Here is a 10089-nt window from a genome sequence, read left to right as displayed (position 1 = left end):
CAACAATTGAAAATAAGATTTGTGGAAACAGCTAACAATGAAAATCCTGTTTCAGTTGTAAATGTTTAGTGGTTGAGAACCTATTTAGTAAGTATTATGCTTTGTATTTTGTGACATTCAGGATAAGTAAGTTTAATAAGAAATATGACAGTTGTGAAGGAAAAGTAACTTCAGATGTGACATTCACTCCCAGTTACTGTTTCTAAAATGATAAAATTAGGTGATTGAGAAATTAAAATTCTCAATTAAATTCTTCGTAACTAATGTAAGATTCTAGTAAGACTGGGGTTTGAGATTGATAATAAGTACCATGGAGGTCACCAAGGGAGGAGCAGATGCTCCAGCAGACCTGCGCTTTCCAGGCCCTGCTCCTCCCAGGCCTGCTCCTCCCAGGGCCTACTCCTCCCAGCTAGTGTACATTCTTGATTTCTGGCTGGAGCTCTAGCCCTGATCTCCATCTCTACTGTGAACCTTTTCTTCCAAAGCCCATAATGAAGCTCTTAAGTTACTCTCCTTTTTCCCCTCTAGTTTCCTTTGGTCCTCTCAGACCATGGGCACTCCAGCCACAGGGTGTAGCCAACTTAGTGAGGAGGGGAAATGCTGAGTGAGGAGCCTCTTTAGTGAGGAGGGGAAATGCTGAGCGGAGAAGCCCTGACTCCTGATACTCCTATCCCTCTTCCTACAGAGACTCCTGTTGTGGAGGTCAGAGCTCCCCAGGCATCTGGGGTTGGCAGGTACAGAGAGGAGGAGGAGGTGGTGGTATAAAGTTTGCTTGATTTGGTTTGTTGTAACACTTTTTGTTATTGTTGTTAAGTGCCGTTGAGTCACCTGCGACTCAGAGCAACCCTACATACAACAGCCCTAAACCCTGCTCTATCCTATGCCAGTCTTACTGTCTTTGACACACCTACATCTATTACTCCAGTCACTGAATCAATCCCTCTCATCGAGGGTCTTTCTCTCCTGCACCATTCCTCCACCCTCCCAAGCATGACGTCCCTCTCAAAGGACTGGTCCCTCCTTGCAACACGTCCAAAGTATGTCAGACAAAGCTTCAGAATCCTTGCCTTCAGGGAGCAGCCTGGCTTCACCCTGTCCAGGACGGTCCGTGTTATATTCAGTACTCCAACACCACAGGTCAAAAGCATCAATTTTCTTTCTATCATCTCTAGTTATTGTCCAGCTCTCTGATGCATAACAAGTGCAAAGACCATGGCCTGTATCAGGTGCACCTTATAGTCTCCAGCCTGACATTGTTGTTCTTCAGTACTTTAGAGAGGTCTCTAACCACAGACTTTCCCATCACATCTTTTAATATCCTGGCTGCTGGTGCCAAGAGTGTTGTGGAGCCAAGCAAACTAAAGCTGTGATCAATTGCAGTCTCTTCACCATTGATCCTGCTGCTGCCATCAGCCCACTGTGAGAATCTTTGTTTTCTTCATATTGAGCCTCATCCATACTAAAGGCTGCAGTCCCTGACCTTCCACAGCAAGTGCTTCAGGTCCTCCTCAGTTTCAGCAAGCAAGGTTGTGTCATCTGTGTAACACAGATTGTTGTTGAGTCTTCCTCCACTCTTGATGCCACATTTCTTGTCATAGAGCCCAGCCTCCTGGATAAACTGTTCAATATGAAAAGGTATGGCGATAGGACACATTTCTGGCATACACCCTTCCCAGTTTTGAACCATGCAGTATTTCCTTGCTCTGTTCTGATGACTGCCTCCTGGTCTAAATATAGGTTTTGGATTAACACAGTCAAGTGTTCTGAGATTCCCATTCTTCTCAGAGTCAGTCACAGTTTATTGTGATCCACACAGTCAAATGCCTTTGCATCATAAGTGAAACACAGATAGACGTTCCTCTGGTACTCCCTGCTTTCAGCCACAATCCATCTAACATTAGCTACAATAACCCTAGTACCACAGCCCCTTCTAAACCCAGCCTGCACTTCTGGTGTTGAAATAGACAAATAGTTATTTTTTATACCCTATAAAGTTAACATAGATAGATGAGGGCTATGAAGTGATATGATAAACTCCTTCTCACTCCCAACTTCCATTTACACTCTCAAGAGGCAGCCTTTGTCATTTGTTACCACTTGCTTGTAAATAGGCTCATAGAGGGTGAAAATAGAAACAAGTTTCTCTCCACCCTCCCCTGTATCCACTTTAAATTGTAAATGCTTGCATACAAGTGTTGTACACCTTACTGGTATGGTGAAGAGTATCTGTTTGACTGGGTATTACTTTAATATACTTAAAGAGAAGAAGCTCATAATCTTTTTTTTTTTTAAAGTTGTTTTGCTTTGTTTTTTTTATTTTACTTTATTATTTTTTGTGTGTGTACCGTCAAATTGGATCTGACTGGTACAGGAGGAGATTGCCCCTCCTCCTGCAGAGCATCTGGTGGATTTGAACCTTGTGCCTTCAGGGTTGCACTAAAGCTTCTTGCCACTAGGCCACCAGAGCTCCCTAAGAAGCTCTTATCTTACAATTTACATATTTGTCTAAATAATGTCTTTGTGACTCACATTGATCCTGTGTACAGCAGCTCTGAACTCTGTTCTATCCTAAGCCAATCTGCTGTCTCTGACATATCCATCCCTGTTACCCCAGTCACGGAGTCAATCTATCTCAGACAAGATCTTCCTCTCCTGTGCTGTCCCTCTACCCTTATGATAGTTTTCTATTTAAGATGTAAATGGGAAGCATTTTAAAACATACTTGAGATTTTAGTATATATTGGTAACAGTAAAATTTAAAATTTTTAGTTTAAGTAAATGATAAGTGACTTTTCAATAGGACTAAGTTGCGTTGATTGAATTTTGGCATCTCCCAGTGGCTCCACAGGAAGTAAGTGGGTGATGTCCCTTGCAATTTACAGCCTCAGAAACTGACTGGAGGGTTATCTAGGAGTTGATTGAAACTGCGACCACTAAGGGTTTGAGTTTTGAGTATTTGATTGTTATCAGTTACATGAATAGAGAAATTTGCTTCCAATTTTTGTTATTTGAATATGATACACTCATGTTATTGAATGACATAATTCCATGCTTGTTTTTGTTCAGTGCTTTGTGTGGAATTTATTTAAAAAGCTTTCCATTTGATATCTACTTGTTTAGCTATCTTGTTCATGATGCATTTTCCTCCTACCCCTCACCATGTACGTAATTTAGCTTACATTGTGATACAGAATGAATAAAAAGGGATTCACTAGACTGACTAGGATGCTTTCTCTAATTTGTCCTATCTAAAAGAGCCCTGTCATTTTTTTTCTTTTCCTCTATTTTTATCCCTGCCATTTTTGAGGAAAGATCAATTACTAGCTATAATGAACTTTCAGTCAGGAATGTTTACATTTAACAACTATTTTTTGGTATCTTTTCTGTCTACCTTTTGTGTGACATGCCAGTACATGGACCAGACTAGCATAGATGAAGATGAGAAAGTGGTAATTGATGATGTTACTGCTATCTGAGCTACTGCTAGCTTTATAGCTGTGTCTGTAGTTTTCTTTTGGAAAGAATTCTTGATTTGTGACTCTCACCAGGGAACTTTTCTGTATTGTGCTCTGGGCCACAAGGTTGTAGAAAATAGAAGTGGCATCTGTGGAGAGAAGACTTGTAACTAGACCAAGTCTGTGACTACCAGATGCTTTTTCTGCTTGCTATTCCCCAGAGCATCCTTTGTTCGGTCAGGAGGAGGTCTTACTGAGGGAAGAGAGATGGGCTGGGAAGAGATTCTGTGGCTATAGGATATTGCAAGGGAATACCACACATAACAGGCTCCTCCTACAGAGCCTAGAAAGGAATCGGGCAAAGTACCTTGTTAGTGTTTTTTGTTGTTTGTTGGGGTTTTTTTTTACATTTTGCTATACCATTATATATATGTGAATGGTAGAAATTTTTGTGTTTTTCAACTTTGCTTAATTAGCTTGTTCCCATTTTGCTCCTAATTTCAGTTTTCATGGTCTCAGAATTTATTTAACTACTTTTTAAATGTTGGTGGTATTGAAGAAGCTTCCAGCCATTTGAAGTTTCCCACTTAGTTGAATAGTATTAAAGAAATATGTCCATTTTTGAAATTACTGATAGTGACGTTGCTTAATTTTTGTTTTTTAGATTTTACAGTCTCTTTCAGCACCTACAAAAAATTTGGAACAGCAGGTAAATCATAGCCAACAGGGACATGCAAATGCGAATGCAGTGCTGTTTAGCCAAGTGAAAGTAACTCCAGAGACACAAATGTTACAACAGCAGCATCAGCCCCAGCAGCAGCAGCAGCAACAGCACCACCCAGTTTTACACCTTCAACCTCAGCAGCTAATGCAGCTCCAGCAACAGCAGCAGATTTCTCAGCAACCTTATCCCCAGCAACAGTCACATCAGTTTTCACAGCAGCAGCAAGTCCAGCAGCATCAATTTACACAGCAACAGCTCCAGTTTCCACAGCAACAGTTGCATCCCCAACAACTGCACCGCCCTCAGCAACAGCTACAGCCATTCCAGCAACAGCATGCCCTTCAGCAACAGTTACATAAGCTGCAGCAACAGCAACTGCAACAGCAACAGTTAGCACAGTTACAGCAGCAACAACAGAACCTGCTCCAGCATCAGCAACAGCAGCAGCAAATTCAGCATCAGTTACAGCAACAGCAGTTACAGCGCCTACATCAACAACATCAGCAACAGCAAATGCAAAATCAAACAGCACAACACCTGAGTCAGACACCCCAGACACTACAGCATCAGGTTCCACCCCAGCAACCGCAGCAGCAGCACCAGCAGCAGCAGCAGCCACCACAGCATCATCAGCTTTTTGGGCATGATCCAGCCGTGGAGAGTTAGTAATGTGGACTTTTTTCTTTTCTTCCCTGTCTCTTAAAAGACTTGTAGTTGCATAAATTCTGTCCGAGTATTTGAAGGTGGAGTAAGGATTCATATTAAAACAACTTTAATGGAATAATTTTGCTTTGGGATATCTAGGACTAAAAGAATGCTGGTGTTACTAAGAACATTAAGCCTAATATAAGAACCAACTCTATTTAATGGCAAGGAATGATAAATTGTTGGTTTTACTAGTTATTTAACATAGACAAGCTAGTCTCTTTTTCAACAGTATTCGACATATGCTGAGTTCACTGGAATCTTCCTCAATAAAAAAATTACTAACTTCATAAAGCAGATTTTAATTCATGAATAGCACATTATTTTCATACATGTAGATTTTTGAGTTCTAATTTTCTTTTTCTTAAATAATTCTATTCTAGTTCCAGAAGAAGGCTTCTTATTGGGGTGCGTATTTGCAATTGCAGATTATCCAGAGCAGATGTCTGATAAACAGCTGCTGGCCACCTGGAAAAGGGTGAGATTATGTCTGGAAGAAATGAAAACTTTTATTTGAAGATTTTCTTTTATTAATGTCACCATAACTGAAGTCATTTGGCTGCATTCCCTGTGATACATTTAGATGTTGTGACTATATTGTGAATGTTTTTATGGGCACTGTTTGCCTTTGGGAAAATAATTTTTAGGACATTAGTTTTCTTAGGTGTATAGTGAAAAGGCTGGTCTCCTTCATCCTTACGATTCTTTTCAGCTTTGAAATACAAAGACCACTAATTATTTTTGTGTATAGGGGAATATTTAACTGCTGACCCTTAGATGTGGCAGTTTGCGTCCATGAAAGATTTACAGCCTTGGAAACTGTATGAGGCAATTCTCCACCCTATAGAGTCGTTAATTTGGCAGAATTAGCTTGATGGCATTGGTTTGGGTATAGAAATAATATCATATTTTCAGTGACCTAGGACAATCACCATCAACTCATATAGTCTTTAATACTTTTTGTTTTTCTAGACCTCGTATTACAAAATTCTAGAATCTTTAGGTCAGAAGGTACCTTAACATTTTCTAGTTCACTTGGATAACTATAGCCAAATGAAGTATTTTTCATTTGTTTTACTTAGAGTGCACAAATCAAAACTGGTTTGAATTTTTTTTAAAAACTGAATTCAGGTGTCTTTCAAATCTGTGTTAAATGTATATTGAACATGTTTGGGTTTACTTTTAAAAATTTATTTTTTATTTATTTTCCCCCCCCTTGTTGTATACCATTGACTCACATCCGACTGGCACAGGAGGAGATTTCCCCTTCTTCTCCAGTGGAGCATCTGGTGGATTTGAACTGCATGCCTTCAGGATTGTAGTGCAGCTTCTTGCCGCTAAGCCACCAGAGCTCCCTTAAACATGGTTTAAGGTTTTCTTAAACTTAGGAATTCATACACCCGGCTTCCAGTTGAACCCCTCCTATTTGCTAGGCATGCTCCAAGGCTGAGGAGATGCATAACTAAACAGTCAGAAATCAAGACCTTAGGAGGTACAGATGGTGGGTCCAAGAGTAGAGGTGTGAACAGCCCTGAAAAGGGTCATGAGTCCATCAAGCTCAGCAGGAGTCAGACTAAGGGGGATGACTTTGCAGAGGAGGAGAATACAGAGAAAGGTAGGTGAGCATAGAAATTACTGGATTAAAGCAGTGAAGTACAAGCTCCTCAGTGGTGGAGTAGGTGTGGGGACACGAGAAAGGAAGGAGCCAGATCTAAGACCGTATGTACACATACACCATCATAGAGAATTTGGGCTTTTTTTCCCACTCATCCTAAAGCAGGGGGAGTTTTAGTGGCATAGTCCATAGGGAGTTATGCTGCTAAACTAAAAGCAGTCAGTTCAAATCCACCAGCTGCTCTACTGGAGCAAAATGGACAGTCTCCCTTCATGTGATTTACAGCCTCTGAAAACCTGAGAAGGGAGGCTTAAAGCATACAGAAGAGGGGAATGGTTAAGTGGTCCAGTGTACATACATAGTGAAACACAGATTTGAGAAATGTCTTCAAGTTGATTATCAATAGCAATGGAATAGTGATGATAATCTGAATTATAGTACAGCCAGGGGAAGGGAGAGAGTATATTTGAGAATTACAACAGTAGAATTTTTTTAAAGTAATAAACATTAGAAAATACTATTTAGATATTGTTCTAAAAAGTGGAACAACAGTCAGTGATATGTAAAACTATAAAGGTTTGGTTGTGGTTTTCTGTTTTTTTGGTTTTTTTTTAAGGTAGAAATTAGTTCAAGAGATTCAACATTAAATAATAGGCATTTTGAAGAACAGAAATAAGCAAGTTATGAAAGAAAATTGCTTTCAGCTAAAGGATATGTTTTTCAACAGTTAAAGGGATTAAAAAGAGCAAATTTTAAGATAGTCATCAGAGTTCATAACAGCTACAAGAAAGGCATGTTTGAAGCTCAATAAAAAAGAAACTTAAAAGATCAGGAATCAGGATGGTGTTCGCCATGGCAGACACAGCATTTGGAAGCTAGGAGGTTAAGTGATTTCTTCAAAATGCGGGGAGAAAATATTTCTGACCTGAAATAATATATCCAGCTTGTCAGTTAAATGCTTTTGAAAGATAGATTTTTTTTTTCAAGACTTTGACGGTCCAAACATTTACCTTCCACATACCCCTTTTAGGAAACTATTTACTGTTCCGGCAAAGAGGAAGACAGAACATTCAGGAAATAGGGGATTGTCTACAGATGCAGGGAATTCCTAAGATGAAGGTGAAGGGAAATCCCAAATAGATGTGAATGTGGAACTAAAGATTAGCCAGTCGTGATTGAAACAGGAACGTAGTTGGAGGAGGAATAGCACAAATTAAAAATGCTTCTAAGGTTTTTCTTGTGGGCTTTTTTTTGTTCTTTTTTAATTTTATACTGATTCTTTTACAAAGTTTAAATACATTGTGTTTCACAAAAGATCCTTCCCATTTCCTTCACCCCCCCAAACATCAAATTGTACAGCTCTATGAAATTCCCCCACCCCCACATCCTCACACCTCGGCTTCCATGCTCCCCCCTCCACCTCCCCTTAGTTCCTCATACTATTCTAAAATAATGGTTTTATACAGTGTTTGTCCTTGTGGGATTGAGTTATTCACACATAATACTCTTCAGTTCCTTCCAAGTTAGGTAGTAATTTATAAAATCATTGCTCCTGCATGCTGCATAGTATTCCATTGTATGAATGTACCACAACTTTTCAGTCCATTCATTTGTGGTTGGACATCTGGGCTGTCCATGTTTTTGAAATGGTGAATAATGCTGCTATGGACATTGCTGAACAAGTTTCTGTTTAAGCCTCAGTTTCCACTTTCTTGGGGTATGTTCTAAGCAGTGGACTATCTGGGTCATATGGAATTTCTATGTTCAGCTTTTTGAGAAAGCACCAGACTGCCTTCCAGAGTGTTTGTACCATTTTACAATCCCACCAACAATGTATATAAAAATTCTTATCTTGCACATCCTCTCGGATATTTATTTCTTGCTATCCTGTTAAACTTAGACACTGCTACTGGCAAGAGATGGTATCTCATTTTGGTTTTTATTTGTCTATTGCCAGTGATTTGGAGCATTTCTTCATATATGTCTGTTTGTGATTTGAATATCTTCCTCTGTGAAAATTCTTTACATGTGTTTTGCCCATTTTGTAATTGTGTTGTTAGTCTTTTTATTGTGGAAGCCTTGGAGTATTCTATAAACTTTCATTATGAGATTCTTATCTGAGACAGTATTGCCAAATGGTTTTTTCCCCAGACGGTAGGCTTTCTTCTCACACTGTTGGAAAAAATTTTGATGCACACAGGGATTTAATCTTTAGAAGGTCCCATTCATCAGTTTTCTTTACTTCAGATTGTATATTTCTGGCTGTATTTGGCAGTATCTTATACCATAGACTGGGCTTTCTAAGCTTGATCCCAGTTTGTCTCTTATGAACTTTATGGTTTTGGGCTTTACTCCCAAGGCTCTGATCCACCTTGAGGTGATTTTTGTGTATGATGTGAAATGTATCCCATTTCAGCTTTCTGCAGGTAGCAGTCCAGTTTTTGGTTTTGGGGTTTTTTTTTACCTTTTAAAACACTTTGGTATCTAATTCCCAAGAACTAGAACATTGTAATTACAGTGCCACACTAATACTGTAATTTTAGATAATGAACTTTCCTAACTAAATTAGAATAAAGTTTCTTCAGTGTCTCAGTATTTTTACAGTTTCTTAGGTTTTGGGGTTTTTTATTAATTTTAACAAACATTTACAGAGACTTTGGATTTCTGTTCATTCATTGTTGCGTTCTTCTCCCTGCCCACCCCTCTCCCCCAGTGGCTCTTCTCTTTGAAAAGTAAAAGAAAAATTCTTTCATTGGTATACAATTCCCCCTGCCTCCACCTCACCCCTTAGTACACTCTGCTATGCAGCCTTCATTCTGGACTCTTGTCATGACCATAATACCCAATCATATATCGCTTTTAAACAGTTCTCTTCTCATCTGTTTCAATGCAGTATGCATAATTTATCCAGTCTTTCTCAGTTTCACCCCAACCCTCATGTCAGTCTCATTCTACAATAGCAGCACTATGCAGTATTTGTCCTTTTGTGACTAAAATATATCATTCAGCATAATGTCCTCCAGGGTCACCCATTTTTTATATTTCATGAGTTCCTTGTTTTTCAGTGCAGCATAGTATTCCATTGTGTGAATATACCACAGCTTCTCTATCCATTTGTTTGTTAATGGGCACTTAGGTTGTTTCCAACTCCTTGCTATTGTGAACAAAGCCATGATAAACATGGGTGTGTATATATCTGCTTGGGTGGCAGTTATGCTCTCTTTGTGGTATATTCCCAGTAGTGGAATTTTTGAGAGAGTTCCATACAGCTTTCCATAGTGGTTGTACCTTTTATACTTCCACCAACAGTGAATAAGCATTCCAGTTGCTCAGCAACCTCCCATTTGTTGTTTGCTGCTTTTAAATTTTGCTATTCTTACTGAGGTGAGATGATATCTCTTAGTTGTTTTGATTTGCATCTCTCTTAGAGCTAGGGATTTTGAACATTTCTTCATGTATTTGTTTGCCATCTAAATGTCTTTGGTGAAGTGTCTGTTCATGAAAATGACAATACTACCAAAGGCAATTTACACGTTCAATGCAATCCCAGTACAAATACCAATTCCATTCTTCAATGAAATGGAAAAGGC

General features: G+C 39.2%; 1 protein-coding gene across 1 annotated transcript in view; it reads left to right on the top strand.

Moving 5' to 3' along the window:
* The window catches only part of PAXIP1 (PAX interacting (with transcription-activation domain) protein 1), a 78241-nt gene that overhangs the window by 39506 nt on the left and 28646 nt on the right, over positions 1–10089 (top strand). The window contains exons 8-9 of the mRNA XM_006887682.1: positions 4120–4840; positions 5268–5362. Of these exons, the coding sequence (XP_006887744.1) occupies positions 4120–4840; positions 5268–5362 (816 nt within the window). The remainder of the gene's footprint in view (positions 1–4119; positions 4841–5267; positions 5363–10089) is intronic.

Source organism: Elephantulus edwardii, unplaced genomic scaffold, assembly GCF_000299155.1.
Source record: "Elephantulus edwardii isolate Elephantulus edwardi_28Jun2011 unplaced genomic scaffold, EleEdw1.0 scaffold00060, whole genome shotgun sequence".
Classification (NCBI taxonomy): domain Eukaryota; kingdom Metazoa; phylum Chordata; class Mammalia; order Macroscelidea; family Macroscelididae; genus Elephantulus; species Elephantulus edwardii.
This window is presented reverse-complemented; position numbering and strand designations above follow the sequence as displayed.